This window comes from Aythya ferina, assembly GCF_964211825.1.
Source record: "Aythya ferina genome assembly, chromosome: 2".
NCBI lineage: Eukaryota > Metazoa > Chordata > Aves > Anseriformes > Anatidae > Aythya > Aythya ferina.
This window is the reverse complement of record NC_140297.1, coordinates 92,075,693-92,093,550: the sequence shown is the minus strand read 5'-3', so window position 1 is coordinate 92,093,550 and position 17,858 is coordinate 92,075,693. Positions and strand designations below refer to the sequence as shown.

Below are 17,858 nucleotides of genomic sequence, written 5' to 3'. Positions count from 1 at the left end.
GAAAACTGAAAATAGAGTCCAATGGCTACGCCTTCCCAATAAGCTCTGTTCCAGCTGGACAGCAAGTTCAGAAGTTATCAGAGATAGTTAATAATTTTAAAACCCACAGGGGTGTCAGAGGGAACTGCAATTGTGAAGATTGTGTACTTATTTTATTATGGCTTTAGGAGACTCATATGATGCAGGTGGACTTGAAAAATTCAACACAAGTATATAAAATGAAGACAAGTTTGTCCCACTTCTGCCAATTGTGGTACGTACCTCAGTGTGTGAGCAGTCCCACCAGCAATAAGTTGGGCTGCTTAATTACATGGCATAGTATCTGACTTCAGGTTAGATGACAGAATACAGCTCACACATTATTAATCAATGCTTTCAGATTATTCCTTCAATGTGGCATATGTATTGTGTTTATAGTATTTTTCATACATATAGAGTACACTTAATTATCACATGTTGCTTCAAATAAAAGTAGTATTTAAGATAATTCCTGTATATTCCTGTCATTTAGGCTCATGATTGAAATGTTTTCCCCCCAAGGTCAAGAAGATCTTGTATTCAAGCCTTTGTTAACCCTAATGAAAATGGTTGAAGAGAAGATCCTTTTAGATGGATCTCCTCCTTCCCATTTCTATCCTTAGTTGAAGCTCTGCAGATGTTTTCCACATTCATGAGCATCTAAAACGTGTCTCAGTTTTACATTTATTTTTAAAAACATTTTTTTCTTGGATCAAATCCATTATTCATTAGAAAAATAATGTTTAATTTCAGGTGAAAACTATTTTGAACAGAGCAGATTTCAGAATTCATAAAATTAGTTTTTGTTAAAGTTTTTTGTTTGTTTGTTTGTTTGTTTGTTCTGTTGAAAATATTTCTGACATGGCTGAATAGCTGGGCTGTTATTAAAATGTTGTCCTTTGGAACCAGTGACACTTCCACATGGGCTCTGTATTTTTAATCAGTTGCTGCTTTCATAAAGAGCATGCCATGCACAGGAGAGTGAATTCACACATCCTTTTCTGTTCATACACACTGGCCACTGGACTATAAATGGATGGATAATAAAAGGATGAACTTCAATGAGCACTCGACTATTTGCAAGATAAACATGTGTTGATGAGTAAGAACTTTGCTGATATGCCTGAAGTAGTTCAAATAAAGACTGTGTCACATGTATTTTTGTTGTTATTTTTAGAAGTCCAGCTCCAGTGCGACCTGAAACTACGCCATCAACTGGCCCTACAGAAAAGCAGGAAATTAAAGTTTCTCGTGTGAGGAAGTTAACCAGACAGTACAGCTTGTGAGTAACATATAGCACTATCTGTGTTTTTGCCTGCTCCAGCTGAAAATGAAGGGGAATGCTAATTATTGCTCTAGCTGCTCTTTCTGAAAGGCATGGATGCAATTACATGATAATGATCTTACACTGATACTGTTCCTTTCATCTCTGAGAATCTTTAAGCTTTTAAAACTTGTGAATTTGCCATCCCTATGCAGATACTAACCTCAGAATTGCAGACCCTCTTTTTCTGAGATTACAGGTTAGAAATTAAAAATCCCTTTTCCACATGAAATGTCAAAGACATGGTGTGTGTTGGAGCAAGCTGCTCTGTCTGCTTCATTATAAGCCCATTTGCAAAATGAGGGAAACAGTCCTTAGCTTTTAGGTGGTCAAGCTGTGCTGTCAGCTGTTCCCTCCTAGAAAGGGTGCACGCTCTCTTTCGCTCTGTGATTTTGTCGCTGGCAGAAATTGCTGAGTATGCTACAGTTATGGTAGCAAAGTTAAGCCTCTTAGTCCTGGCAAGATCAATCTATGCCTATAGAGCTTTAACATCCCATTTACACCTAGTTCATCTAATTTTAGAGTCTGGAGATGCAAGATACTGAATAAATGTGGAAATCAGTTTGTTGGTTTGTCCTTCATATGAACCGACAGATAAGGCCACCAGAACCTAGGGGACTAAGCTGACTAGAAAGGAATAAAAGAGAGTGTCAACATAAACATACTAATACAAGAACACCAATTTTGCAACGAAGAAAGAATTATATGTGGTTTCTATGTGGAATGGCAACCATTAGTACCTCTACCAATTTAACTTTCTAGTGTCACTAAATATATAGCAAAATTAGTGGAAGTTTTTCTTCCATCCAAAAAGATTCTAATAAATGTCAGTAAGCAATTATTTTGTCTCACTGTCAAGAACATAAAGGAAAAAAAAAATGACAAAAATATTTAGGAGAAGAAACAGGAGAATGAATCAAATTGAAGCTAGGAGGAAAACGAGCATTTAGCCAAATCGACATTTGTCCAAGAGACCGAGGCTAACATATGGGAACACACAGCCACAGCTTGGTCAGCAGACCATGACATGACTCTTTTACCACAACAGATCAGCCAGCATGGTTTAAAAATGCAACAGGAGATGGGAATTGACAACTCAAGCTGGGAAGAGAACCCAGGTTCCCTTACTGCCTGTTAATTCTGAAGGTAACATGACAGGTAACATGGCAGCATTTGGTAGGAGCAGGTTCTCAAGACCTGAGAGTCTGTTTACTCCTTGTGCCCAGCAGAGCTCAAAAAGCAGAATGCTTTTCTTGGGTGAGATGCCACTTCTACTTCCTCTTTTTCTAGAAGCCAGGAGAAGGAAGTCCCCTACATATTTCAAGATGCATCTGATTTTTCAGATTTTTGTATAAAACAGATTTTTGTAGATAGCAGCCAGCAAAGGAAAAAGCTGTGGCACATAGAGGACCACTTATATTACGTTATGCATGTGGCAGATAATAAAGAGAATATGATGGCTGATGTGTAAGGATGGGCAAGAAATCCATGTCCTGTTGCAGGCATAGTCACGTGTTTTGTATGCATACCTTGAAAAGTTCTCTAGTTAAGCTTTAGCATAAGGAGGTTGTTAAATTGGTCCTCAAATACTTCTGTGTAGCAAAGAGAGCGGGGTTACATTGCATAGACAATTTTCAGGTAAAAAATATCTTAGTAACATTATATATGCAAAATCAGATTTCCACTGGAACCATCCAAGTAAGGTAGTAGGATAAGGTGGTGCTGAGAATAGTGAGGCTACTGAGAAATCAGTTTTTAAGAGTCTGAGAGAAAAAAAAAAAGTCTGTAAGGTGTTTACCAGTAAATAGAAGGTGACCACTAATGAAGGAGAGATGTTGGTAAATGGACATAGAATAACAAAAATAGATACCTCAAGGTATACGGTGAAGAAGGCCAATGCTCAGACTTTTGTCTAGCATGCTGATAGCTTGATGACTGATAAGACTGGACCTTGACATTTTGGTTCCCAGACATGAAGAAGCCTGAACTGGCAGGTTCTCGACAATTTTCCACTTCCTTCTCTGCAACAGAACAGCTTTTCCCAGCAAGGATGGGGAGGGTGCCAATGTGTTCCTACTGAGAGAGGGGAGCAAGAGCTGAGAAAAAATGTCAGCAATGTGTTTCTGAAAGAAAGATTAACTAGGTCAACAACCAAAATCTGGCCTGTTGGATTAATAAAACATCTACTTAGTAGGTCCGAAAGATTTTGCATTTTCTTTCCAGCATAAAAACAGTGTATTCCACATGCTGTGGTGATTAATTCTATCCTTACCCAGAAGAGATAAAAAATGAAGCATGGAAAAGATGTCATTAATGTCCATACCTTTATGCCCCCCCAAAAAAGCACGCACGCACACACACACACACACAAACAAAAACAAAAACAAAAAAACCCTACAACACATCCAAACAATCCAGAGAAAGGCTGTGTACCCTCTGTGTAACGTGGGTTTGAAGTATTGTGTTGCACAGGCACGCTGTACAGGTACCAAGCACAGTTGTGTTCTGGAAATGTCTATCAAACTGGCATGGCAGGGCTCTGTGCCATTTAAAAGCAGGGCTCTGTTAAAATTTGTGCCATTTTCTGAGCAGAAAAAAAAAAAAATCCCCATGCTTTAAACTGTCAAATTACAGTCTTTCCTTTCTACACATCATTCCCAGTAATAAAGGTTGTGTATGCCAAATTGTAACTCTGTTTACCTCCATGTAATTTCAATTAGCATTTGGAAAAATTTTGACCCAGGGCTGACTGATCCCAATAATTTGTAGTCAATGGGGGTCTACAAAAGTAAATGAAGGTACAATATTCTCTACTGGCTTTCATTTAGTGGTGATGGTAGGTGAGATGGAAAGAGCTCAGCTGGATGTCCTAAAGCCCAAGGGAAGTGTGCAAACTGGGTTTGAATTAAATGTTTTAAATGTTTTCTCTGTAAACTGAATAAATGGAACATGAAGACCATACCCTCACAAGAATGTTTCTACAGAGCTCCTCCTCAAGTTGATCAAAGTCCTTTAAAGCCAGTTTGGAAATTATATCATGGAGCAACTGTGTGCCAAATCCCCTTAAGACTAAGGGGTAGTCTTAAGCCAGTAAAGCAGTCGGTCCCGTAGATGGATCTAACGAGGTCTGTTCTTATCAATACAGTCAACCTCTGTAGAAGAAATTATGAACATTAAAGTAGAGCAATATCAAATAAGTTCATGTATTCACATATACATGCTCCATAGAAACACTACTTGCACATCATGCCCTTAAGATTTCCATTTGTAGATGAGGGTTAACTATCCAACTGATTTTTGAGGGATCTTTAAGACTTAAAAAATCCAACTTACTTGCCAAGTTAGCTGTAAACACTGCATTACAGATGGGACAGAATTTCATTCCAGAGCGCTTGAGCTGACATACAGATGTCCGGTGCCTCCTCCAGAAGAAGTCGGGTTCAAAGTCGGGTGATACATGCTAATGAGAAGATCTGTCTGCTTTTATCAACTGCAGTGATGAAGATGACCTTCCACCAGCACTGGCGGCAGCAGCAGCGGCATCAACCTCTGTGTCTTCAGCATCTCCCGGGTCACAGAAAACTTGTACACCACAGACGTCAGAAGGACAAACGCAGGTTTCGCCTGGCGGCAAGGTAATATGCAAAGAGTTGATCTTATGTCAGTTGGGAGAGTATTCAGGAAGAGTGGGAGGGAGTAGCAAGTAATGTTTTCCTTAGATGAAATAATTCCATATTTCAGAGTAGGTTTTAATCCAGTGTTGTCACAATATGTATAACTTTTTTTGTAAGTGCAGCAGCCAGGAAATATTCAGAGCCCACTCCAAGACCCAACAAAAATCAATAATAGGTTTTCATCAACTTTGGGGGGCAATAGACCAGCATTAAATTAATTTTTGCCTTGATTTCAAAGGTGCATGGCTTTGTTGTTCATCTCTCCTGAGTGCCCATATTTAACATTGCATGAAATTTGAAATCTGTTTGACAATCTGTGCTTTAAGGAATAAAACCAAAACCCACAACAAATAAAAAACAAACAAACAAACAACAACAACAAAAGCACAACAAGAATTAAGGAAACCAAATGTTTTCTTCAAAATTGTGTTTCTCCTTTGCTTTTCAGAGTTCCACAGATGCTGGGAGTACTTTTGCTTTGGAGCCAGGTGACCTTCTGATGGATTTCACAGAGGCCACACCTATGGTAAATAATTTCAGTTTGCAACCAGAAAAGTGTAAAAGTTTTCAATAATTTCTGTGCAGCTGAAATGAATGGGTTACTATGCAGTGGGTTGGATGGTGCACGGGAATAAAATAAATTTCCTTGATACGCAATAATCCTGAGCACCTGTCAAACTCTGCATCGTAGAAAATCTATTCACATCAACAATTATGGCTGAGCTTTTGAATGTGATTTTTTATTGTTGGATGACTTTTCATTTCTCTTCTACCTGGATAACCTTACACTTTGCTCCACTGCTTTCACCAGCCTCTTTTGTCCCCTTACCGTAGATTCATGATGTGATCATAGATTTGCTTTTGGGAGTTGTCTGGAAAGTCCCTTCTCAGCACAGGTTTTGTTCAGACCTTATCCAACAGGCAACCCAAAGACATGTACTTGCACTTCCGTGTTTCATTAGCACAGTGTTTTGCTTCAGATTAAAGCAAAATAGTCTGTAATGTTGACGATTAACTTATTTTTTTTTTTAAAGGTATGTGATTTGTGTTTTTTGCTTAAAAACAGAAGAGAGATGCTGTCCCACTGAAATCAAAATGCCACTTGATTTCAGTGATCTCAGGCTTTCACCTCAGATTTCCAGCAGATTACTTGAAGGATCACAGTATGATCCTTAACTTTCTCCAAGTCATCCTGCATTTCAAATAGCTCTAATGCCAGATAGCTCTGCTGTCGAAAGCTGTTTTTGCTGTCTTCTAGAAACTGCATTTTAAGTGTATAATACATAACAGAGTCATAACAGCATTCTTGGCATAAATATTTCTGTATTGAAGTACCTGTTCTGGACACTGCTTTCAATACGTGGTTATGTCCTAGTTTACAGTATCAGGAAGGTGTTGTGGGGATGTGTCTTTTACTTCAGAGAAATTATGGTACGAGTTTGTAGGTAACGGTTTGTGTCCTGTCACTGCTGGAAGAGCAACGTGGCTTCCCCTGCAGGTCTGGCAAAGCAAAGAAGTATACCTCCTAGGTTCCTCCCTGCTTGCAGAACAGGTGGGGATATCCAGTTATAGTTTTTGGGCTTTGAAAGCATGTAGCCATCTCTGCAGAGTCCAGGAGCCTCACATTTCCATGAGCTCCATTTCTGTGGATGCCTAGTCTTTAGATCTCTGATGTTAATTGCAGTGCTAGACCATGCTGATTAGCGATTCTCCTGGTATTCTTGGCATGCTTCCAGTGAGTCCCGCGTAAGCAGCGAGTTATGGTAGGGGCACTGGGTGTACTATGCCTAGAGACCTGCTGCTGTGGGTGGAAAGGCAGGTTTGGTGCATGGGACTGGGCAGAAGCTAGGAAGCTTCTGAGTTTGCCACTGGCATGCTGCAGTTTGGGAAAACACTGTCCCTAGAGGGACAGAGAGATCTGCAAGGCTTTTCTCTCTTGTGCAGTTTTAAGCCTGTGGGGTTGTTTCTTCACAAAGTCCATAACGGCACTTGATGTGTACTTCAGGGGTTCAGTAAGCAGGTTTTGTGTTCTTCACCTGCCATCAGAGTCCTATCACCACCCACCCTGTTCCTGACCAGTCCTTGCACCCCCAGACTTTTATAATGCAGGTGTTGGATCTCTTAAATGCAGCAATTGAAACTGAAGGGGCCTTCTATCCACCTTCTATCCACCAGCCCTGGGGCTCCTTGGTGAGCGAGCTGTTCCAGCACTAGCAATTGCATTGAGACTACCATGCTTACTGCTCCTGCATCTACCATATAGGAGGGACAAGTCTGCTTTTGCACCTGAACATCCCACAGCAAAATGAGGAGTGTCTACTGAAAAGGGAAGGTTTACCTGGGACCTTCTTGATGTGCTGGATCATGAAACCATCCCATTCCAGAAAGTGGTAGAAAGGTATTCGAGTCAAACTACCTTCCCCTGTATGTTTCTGGGGGAAGAGAAAATTAAAAAGGAACAGAGGAAAGAGAGAAAGATGCAGGGTTCAGCATTCTGCAGTCTTTGCCAGTAGTTCAGGCTGATAAGACACAGGCAGGTTGAAACAGATAGGTTACATTGTTCTTCGTAGTATTAATAACATGTTTGTGGCTAATTATATAATTGTATATTATTATATATGTACTATATATATATATATTATATATATATTATATTAATTACATATAATAGTAATTATATAATTGGAGTTTATGAATATATTTCTTATTCTAAAAAACATTACACCATAGTTAACTTTAATAATCTGAATATTTGAAAATGAGGCGTGGAGACTTTAGCAGCTGACCTGCCCTAGACAACATAGGTTTGAGTTTTGTTTCCATTTAATAGAAGAGAACATTACATGGTTTTCCTTTTCCAGACAAGGGAATAGTGTTTTTTTGTTGTTGTTGTTTTGTTTTGTTTTGTTTCCCTAAAAACTTCACCCAGTCATCATTTCCCTTTCCTACCCCACCACCCACTGACATAATATATCATACTGTGTGTTCATAAACTAACCTTCCATGACTTTCTTGGTTTTAATATTTCAGAGAGCTTGTACTGCACAGCATCAATCAGCCCTTTTTGTTTTGTTTAATGTCTATAAAGGTCAGCTTGTTCTCTAAAGAGTAGTTATTGTTTACAGACCTTTCCCTGCAGTTTCACTGGCTACAGGTTGCTGTCAATTGAGATTTGAATGAAAAGTTTACTCATAAGGGAGTGAGGCTCCAAACAAAAGCAAGCTAAATACATAAATACATAGCTTTGAGCCACTTTGAATATTTACAAATTCTGTTGTGGCAACGTGTGCTGTCATTTAAGGGTCAAGATCACATCCTGCTTAGCTTCATGTTAACTGGCAATTCAGCAGTAGTGTGCTGGGTTTGCACACTGTGGTCTGGCAGTTGGTTTGTTGCTTGTTAATTATACCCTTATTTGTTTCCTTTCCAGTGACATGTGCATTATCTGAAGGGGTCATTCATGCTGCCTCATTTGCCTGAGGTGATAGGGTTGGGAGTTCAGGTTCCTACTTAGGCAGAGTTTCCTGCTGAGGGGCATTCAGGCAGCTGACTTCTCTTTGTTGCCTGGAATAAGGCACCTAAATTGCACACCTAAACTCAACTTTATTTTGGTCCTGATATATGCTGCCAAACTTCCCACGTTGACTGCAGAGCTGTTAATTTGAAGCAGTTTCAGACATCCTCCCTTCTCTTCTGTAACATCACTGGCAGGGAGTGATTAATAGTCACTGACTCAGCTGCGTGATCTTTGTTGTTCAGTGTTTGATCATTGATGCTTCTTGATGGCCTTGGGTTTTATCCATGTTTTGCTGCTGTTGCCCGTACAGTGGAAGCTTTAAAACACACTAAGGGTTAGAGTTAGAAGTGGAGCTCACAAAATCAAATTAATTTATAAAAATGGAAGGATTAGTGAATAGATTGGACTAATAGTATTCATCCAGGCTACCATGCAGGGATCAGAGCAGGCAAATTTGTCTATTCTGTCAGCCTAGAGGAATTACTGTGATGTATACGAGAACCAGCTGAGCGCTAATGGTCACTTAGTCATCAATACTTAGACTGCCAATAACAACAGGGCAGTGGCGAGGCAGAAAATCATTTTGCAGGAGAACTAATGCATATTTAGTAATGCAGATTGCCTAGAAGTGAAAAGTATCCTTCTGTGCTTTGCACTCTTCAAACCATGTGGTTTATGCATGCCTCTACTCAATTTTCAAGTAAATCCTATAGTTAATTGATTACAACGCATTACATGCAGTCTTTAAAATCATTATAGCACATGCAGAAGAAAATCCCTGTCTTTCTGTACCACTTCATTGTGACTTTTAACACCGTGCCTGGCATGTATATTATCAAGGTTTAATGCCTGCTGCATTCTGTGTTTCAGAAAGGAACTGGATTGATTGTTTGTTTGTTTGTTTGTTTTCGATATGTTATACATGAAAAAATACAGTATCATATCATAAGCATCCTTACTCTTTTTTTTTTTTTTTTTTTAAACTAGTCAGCATTGTGGTAGGCTCTGCCTACTTAGCATTGTAGTAGGCTCTGCCATCAGACTGCATCTTTCTCTCATCTTTCTAGCTTTTATGGAACTGGAAATCAAAGCTTAAGCTTGCAGCTATTCTGTTCCAGCTTACAGCCAGCATGATCTGTGACATGGGTATGAATGCAGAGCTTTCTTGTTTGATTACAGAAAGCTCAGTCCCAAGACCCTGAGTGAATGTGGCAGCTGCTACACGGTGCTGACAAGTACCTTCCCAACCGAGACAGAAAGGCAATGTATGAAAACTTCTGTTTGACCTAATGGAATAGGACAAAATAAATAGGAATGAACAGTCATATATAAAATGTACTTATTTCTAAACTTTGGCTATGGTTTATAATACAAAGTGAATGGGATAGGACTTAACTATGATCACATCTCAAAAGGTATCAGAGAGCATTGATTTACAACCAGCTGTATACTTGCAAACTCTATATGTTCTTATTTCATGCTGTATCCATTGGAGAAATTTCTAGAGCATCACCTGCCATCTATTGGTGGAGAAGAGTAAGCAGACAATTATTTGCTTTTTCAAAACTTGAGATACAACATTGAAGAGGTACAAATTATTGGCACAATAGTTTAAAAATGAAAAATACATGGCCATCAGTGTAGGCCTAGATATTTTTATTTAAGGTGAGTTGAAAACAAATATTTTATTTCAGTAGTGGCATTAGTAGTGTAAACACTCCTGTTCATTGGAAGTGATCACACTAAGTTTGAAAGAATACAGAATTTGATGCTTTAGCACCTACATTTTTGGAAATAAAATGAAGCATCCAGGTCAAAAGGCAGTCATCTCTAGGTAAGATTGTGAGAAGTATTAGTAACTTGATGGGGGCAGTATAACATCCTTGCAAATTCTCAGCAGATAGTTATATCACAGGGGAGGATAAGTAAATATGTGCCTCCTGCACATAGGGGAGGATAAGTAAATAATATCATTTCACTCCTCATTAACATTTATTATATTGATAAAGAAGAGTTGACTGGATTTTTAGTTGCTAAGCTTTTATGACAATTTTACAAGGTTGCAATAAGCCAAAGAACAATGGAGTGTGAAATGAGTTCAGTATTTCTTGCCTTCATTTTAAGTAACTTTTCACCTCATATGCAAAGCAATGTTTCAATGGAAGGCAGGTAAACACATAAAACTTTTAAATAGCTCCACAGTCAGTCCTTTTGGCATTGATTTCTAAACAGGTGTCTATAATGCAATATTTTATAAGAGCACTATCTAGCATGTAACTACTACAAGTGGCTGAAAATATAGATCAAGTATCTCTCCATCCCCAGGGGTCTGTAAAACATCTTAGTCAGAGACAAATTTATAAATGCTTTACTTACTGCGAACTACATACTGAAGATAAAATAGGTCTTCTTAAAACTTAGGTAGGCTATGTGTTGTGTTTCAAAATCAGAAACTTTCATATCTTCATTTAAAAAGAAAAGAAAAGAAAAGAAAAGAAAAGAAAAGAAAAGAAAAGAAAAGAAAAGAAAAGAAAAGAAAAGAAAAGAAAAGAAAAGAAAAGAAAAGAAAAGAAAAGAAAAGAAAAGAAAAGAAAAGAAAAGAAAAGAAAAGAAAAGAAAAGAAAAGATTTACTACAAGATTCATGAGAAGCGATAAATATGACCTGAAGTCAAAGGAATGAGTTCAAAAATGCTGTTTTCTGAGCCAGACTCTCAATTACAATATTTACACATTCAGATAGGGTAGCTTACATGCAATAGCCAATTATTAGCAAAACAATGTGCACAAAGGAGTGGTTTGTCTGTTATATGTACAGCTACACATACACATAAGAACCCAAAGCAGTAAGCAACATGATAAATGTACATTTATTCCCAGTTTCATTTTTTTTGCATTTTAACTGCATATTAAATAAAGAAATAGCGAAGAGCAGCAATTGCTAAAGCAATCTACTTTTATACAAAAAGCTTGTAGCAACAGGCAATAAATCTAACTCTATAGGAACCCAAGGAATACTGAAAATTGAAATATTGATATTGCAAAGAGCCTTTTTTTCTGCTAAAGAAAGGGGCACTGCATGTTCAACCAGATAAGAACACAATTCAAAGGGGTGCAGCGTACTGCTCAGTCAAATTGAGTATGAGACGTTTGATGGGGGATTGCAGAGGGGAAGTACTGAGTGCTGCATGCAGTGCCAGGCTCCTGGGAGCACAGTGTCTGATTCAAGCAAATGCAAATTACCTGAGCATCATTTAGGTTATATAAAGCATGCTAATAACCAGAGAGGGGACTTAGCACATTTAGAAGCAATCATGGTGCCTAAGCAGCCAAAATAATGGGTGAATGCATTTTGGACTGGATGTTTCCCTGATAGCTGCTTCTGATAGTCTGCATGGATAAAGCACTATAAATAGGATTTGCAACTAATATGTAGCTCTGCACGTAGTTTGAGCATGGGGCTTTACTGGTGGATGCCGGTCTCATAAGCAGTCTATTGAATTACTAGCATGCAAGATAACCGAGTGTCTGGGAATGCAGTCAGATTCAGAGACTGCCTGCTGGATCTTAGCTTAACATTCTCTAAAAAATACAAAATGCTTTGATTGCTTCCCAACTGTTTGGGAATTTGTTCCCATTTGCCCATTACAGAAGGGCACGTTGACTTAGTCGAGAAGCAGAACGAGAGATTGCTAAAAGATGAACTGTGAACATTTAGATTTACTTTTATTTTGCCCTTAGTTTAAGGAATTTAAATTCATTGGCTCGATGAATGTTTATTTTCCCTTTAGCCCCTTTTGCTCAACGGAACAACTTGGTGCGCTCTGTAAACGTATGACAGATGATTCAACACTTTCCTATTTCTTTAACTAATTGAAAGTGAATTCTGCATAAAAATAAATATCCAGAAGGTGAAATTCACTGCTGACTATGCACCAGTGGACACTGTGATAAATTGGATAGGATGTGTACATGAGCAAGAAAAGGTACCAAAACGAGGGGAAGGTGTTAAGTGGAAAAAAGTGCAGGCATGTGATGCTGCACTGTGCCTACTCTGTAATTCACTGCTTTTAAATACTGAATGACCCGCTGGCAAACTTCTAATAAAATTTGAGATGAAGACAGATAAAGATGTGTTGTCAGAAGATAGTTTGAATCAAGATGGCAGGAGTTTTTTCCTGGAGAGGTGATAAAATCTGCCATATACAGCTATTTTTAGTCATTTCTGTACTTTTTAAGATGCTGTTATAACTGTCCCCTAGCATCCCATGTGCCTGCCCCATGCCTGTAGAAATCATAAAATGAACAAAGGCAGGGGACCTCCAGAGCTCCCTTCCAACCTCAAACATTCTGTGATTCCATGAAAACTTGAGCATCACAAAGGTTATCACAGCTTAACAAAAAAAAAAAAAAAAAAGAAAAAGAAAAAGAAAAAAGAAAAGGAAATGCTACCTGCAATCTCTTTCTCCTGCCTCCCCATGAAAAACGTGATCATTCCACCACAGTAGCAGCTTTCTTTATTGCTTGAAAGGAACATCAGAATAAGTAAAGGGGATCAGGCAAATGCAAGCAGCCCGATTTTAAATTGGCTGACATCCACCTCCGACTGCAAGCTGAGAAGGGGCATCTTCAGCAAATCTTTTAGAACCTGCATAACTTTGTTAATCGTGTTTGATGTGTTCAGTCGTACTTTTGGTCAATTTTTTTTTTTGTTTTATTTCATCTTTTTGCTTTATTTTTCAAGAGAATGTGCTTCATATCCTTAGCAGCAGTTAGCAGGTGTAACACCTGCCTAAGATGAGAGAAAGTGAACAATTGATATTGCAGGGCTTTTCAGACATAGGGCATCAACTTCTGTATGTACAGCCTGAGTCCACTTTTCCACTCTACAGTAATCCATGTAATAGAAAAATGTTCAGCCTCCACGCAAAAGCCTGCTTGAAACTAGGTATATCTCTTTATGCTTACTCTCAATGAGACAAATATAGTGATGCAGCTATTATGTCTCAAAGTCTTTTGATAAAGACATATTATCACCTTTCCTTTGGCCTGAGAAGCACATCATTCCTTTTGTCTCTGCGACGGTGAAGTTCCTAATCTCTCTTCTTCACTGTGATTAGTGACAATTGCATTTAGACTCCAGTGAGTAACTATTGTGTATTTGTTTTCTTTCAAACACACTAATGAATTGATATATGTGTAATTCTAATTCACATTTTTCCAGTGCGATAGCAAGTGTGATGCTAACTGCTTGGCTGTTCTCTGGAATTTCAATTGAATGCCTCCAAGCTCCAACTGAAAATGAAAACATCTGCTTTCCGAGCTGTTTTTTTTTTTTTTTTTTTGACTGTCTGGTGGGTGACTCAACTTGTAAAAACAGCAAAAAGAGCAAGTAAACTTTGTTTTTATTTACCACTCAAATAATCAGAACTGATAGGGAATCTTTTTTTTTTCTTTCTTTCTTTCTTTCTTTTCTTCTTTTGCTGTGGTTAAAGTAAAATCTAGTTGTCTACATTTTCTTTCCAAAGTCTGCATTTTGGAAAGCATCTTCAATCAAATATCAGAGAGTGGTTGGAAGCATAGAGTGAAATATCAGGCCACCTGGAAATGCTTTCATTTTAGTAGTTTTGAAGTGTCTCAGTTTCAAGTAATGTTCCTTAATTAATTTCAATGAACTCACATTTCCAAACAAAACATCATTTCTAAATTAGGCACTAATACCTACTCTACCTACTCTTACAAAACACTGAGATAAAAACCTTTTTAATTATTATTTTTTAAGTATAGAAAAAATTAAATCAGCACTGATTCTTTTGTAACAAATTGAGTTTGAATGAATGGTCATTTTCTGACGAGAATTCCTAAGCAGCTCCAATAGCAGCGTCTTCTGAGGAGCCATCAGCAAGACCTATGTGATCAATGACTTTCTCTCATCTATTGATCTGTCCTCTGCTTTTTACTGTTATTTACCACAGTGGGGAAGTCTCCTACTGAGGCATATTGTCTATTTAATTTGTTATAGCCTGTCTACCAGTAAACAACTATGAAACAGAGACCCAGTCATTGACTTGTGAGATTTTCATCAGGGCAGATCTGTTGCTTTGCCTTTGTACAGAGCCTTTTACTACAGTCTCATAACTCAGAGGAATGGCAGTAACAGAAATAAATGGGAAGTGGAACTGATAAATGTGAGTTTGCCTAAATCTCAGAATGTTTCTGGTAACTGCACAGTTTCTGTGCCTCATCCCAAGTATTGTGGATCATAGCAGAAAATTGTCATTTAATTGTGGAAGAAAGAAAACTTGCTTAAATCCAGATAGTCAACTATCATGGTAACTGGATTGAAATCCACTGAGCTCAGAAAGGGTCCTCTTCTTTTCATTACCATTTGCATCACACTGAAAAACAAAATGCTAAGCTGTTTTGGACTGAGGAGGAAAATTTCTACATGGGTAGATGTCCTCTACATCACAGCAGTTCAAGCCTGCTGACTAGAGAGCAGTTCTAGCATGCTCTTTAGAGTTATTCCCTGGAACTTGGCCACAGAACCATCATTGTGGAAGAACTGTGTATTTATGGCTTGTTTTATGGCAGGACATTCATCTCATGTTCAGCAACCCAAGACCGACCTCCCACCCCTCTTGGAGGAACAGCCAGCGAGGTCAGGAGAGTGAATCTCTACAAAACATGTTTAACAAGCTCATGTCATTTGTTGGTCCTCTGCCAAAGAACTGGCTAGAGTCTTGAAGTGCTCTGATGCACTGGAACATCACTTGGCCACTTTTGGCAAAGTGCTGTACGTTGCCAAGATGGTATAAAATGAAGGTGCCCGTGCTGTCTGGCACTCACACCAAGGCATGTGCATGTGCTCTGCTGGGAACCCTGTTGGCAATGCTGGATTTGGGAATTCATGTGCAGAGTACAGTGGGCTTCTGACCACCTGAATTTGTGTACGCTTTGGCACTCATCTTGTGTTGCATCCGAATCAAGCAAACTGTCAAGACCAATAACCGTGAAGCTCAGGAGCTCACATCCAGCTAGAGCCCATGTGTTTGCATCAGTGGCTGAGCTGCCCAGACTTCAGACAAAGCTCAGCCTCTTCAAAGTGTCTGTGATCAGCAGAGCCACACGTTTGTGTGTGCCTCTAAAGCAGGTTTGCCCTTCAGATCCCTCCTGTCTTGTTGCTATGGTTTGGAAAAAAAAGAAAAAAAAGAAAAGAAAAAAAAAAAAAAGGATTGGAGAAACTGTGCTTTCTCCCCCACCAAGAACATGGGCACTTAGGCAGTACGGGTTAAGGCTTTCCTTCCTATCTACAGTATGGCTGAAGTGGGCATATTCCTGCACCACGAACAGCTAATTCCCAAACTCACGGGCATCACACTCCTAAAGCAGGCAATAAAAAAAATCACAAAGTAATAAATAAATTAAAAAAAAAAAACCTCCCCAAGAAAACAGAGTATCCTAGGTCTTAGACTTCAGCTGTCCCAAGGCTTTTGGGGAGAAGCTCAGAAAGGTAATCATAAGTCCCCTCATTACTCCCTCACTATGGGGTTGAATGGGGTTGACAGGAACATCCTCTGCTCCTCTTACAATTTAGAAAGGCTTCAAGGTTTTTCTGAATTGAATGAGTTAACCACAATTTTCCCAGGGGCCATAACATCAGCAGAGGTTGCAAGACCTCTGTGTGCTTTGGTCCCCATCTAATGTGGTACTGGGAAAGGCTCTTGGAGGCAGCAGTGCTGGAAATGCGCCTCGCAGGAAACCCCCAGCTCCCCGTTTGGCTCACCTGCAAGCTCCTGCTGGGATGGGCAGGAATCCCTGCCTGGGGACCAGGATCTGCTCGTGACACTTATTCACAGCGTGCTTCTTCCCCTGAGCTAGTGCCACAAACAGACCTCCAGGGACGGGACTGTCATCATTTGGCCTCGCTCCTATTTCCTTCTTCCTTTCCTGTCCACTGCAGCATTATAATCTCCTTCAGTTGCTTTCAAAGAGATGTCTTTAATAATGGATCCCCTGCATCCTCAGCCCAACAAACAACTTGCAGGGAAGCAGGGCTCAGCTCAGATGGTACAGCAGCCTTCTGGCATTCAAAATGCCGTCATTCCTGGCCCAAACAGAAGAGCTCTGTACTTTTCCACTCAGTCCAAAGGAGAAACTTCTGCTGTAATTAAGGATGGGGGAGAGTGAGCTCTGTGCTAATAGGCCTAATCGATTGGGATTATCCTTGGTTGGGACTAATCTCTTTAGTTATGGAAGATGCCTGAGCACAGTGTCTGGGACTGGAAGACTGGATTTTAAAGCAGCATCCTGATCTGCTCTTGAAAAGATGGAAATAAGCTGAGAAAAGGAACAACACGTTCACTTTGTTGCTGGATTGGTTTAATAAAGGACTCAACAGGCACAGAGGCATCTGATGTGTTTTGTGGCATTGAATTCACAAAGTATAACAATGCAAGTGTTTGAATTCGTAAATGTATGTGCTTAATGAGCTGTTGTGCTTGAATGCTTGTCCCAAGATTTTACTTGCAGACAAGGCAGGACCTGTTCTTTATTTCAGTGCTTAGTGGCTGTCAATATGAATGATTCAGTAGCCAAGGGCATGAAGTTACGAATAAATAGGTTTTTATATGTAACATATATCAGAAAAGATTTGCTAGATATGGGATTGGATTTGTTCATGCACTGATCCTAAACCACACCATGGTTCTTAACAGACTTTTAGCTTCTGATCCAGTTGAGCTCAGTGTTAGGACCAAATAATTTTGTATCTGTGACATTTAAGGAAGCAGTGTTCATGTGGAAAGGGTGGCTTACTGCGATGGTAATGTCTTATTGCCATACAGAGGCACAATTTAGAGCAGACTTTTAGAGTAGTGAGACTGGCAAGCAGCAGCACAGTGCAGGAGTCAGCATCTCTGTGTATCTGAGTAGATCCTAACCCACAAGGGGGGTCACCAAAGTTTCTAGGCACGTGCACAGATTAATACTGTGGTAGTCACTGGGACAGATCACATGCTGAAGCTGAAAATAAGCACAATTGTCCTCCTGGATGGATATATTAGAAAGTGGTTCAGCTTGTCATTGTAACACTTGTTCCGTAGCTCCACTGACTTTAATCTACCTATGCTATTCTCTTCCTGTAGAATAATGAATTGTATAAACTCTTGGGGATTTTGGCAGAGCTCAATAGCCCATAAAAGTAGGACAGAAAATTAATACAAAATATTCCTTACTATCCTGACATTCAAGGAGACCATGATTGGTTGAGTTTCCAGACACTTTAGGACTATCAGCCAACTTCGCTCTTATACCAGTAGAGTTTGC

The 17,858-nt window shown here is 39.3% G+C and overlaps 1 protein-coding gene across 8 annotated transcripts in view; it reads left to right on the top strand.

The window, feature by feature from the left end:
• The window catches only part of EPB41L4B (erythrocyte membrane protein band 4.1 like 4B), a 169,372-nt gene that overhangs the window by 133,835 nt on the left and 17,679 nt on the right, over positions 1-17,858 (top strand). For all 8 annotated transcript variants that reach the window (XR_014689205.1, XM_084508190.1, XM_084508187.1 and 5 more), the window contains 3 exons: positions 1,196-1,300; positions 4,839-4,977; positions 5,465-5,542. Coding sequence is in view for 7 of the 8 variants with exons in the window: in XM_084508190.1 (XP_084364316.1) it covers positions 1,196-1,300; positions 4,839-4,977; positions 5,465-5,542 (322 nt within the window). In the remaining variant the exon portion in view is untranslated. The remainder of the gene's footprint in view (positions 1-1,195; positions 1,301-4,838; positions 4,978-5,464; positions 5,543-17,858) is intronic.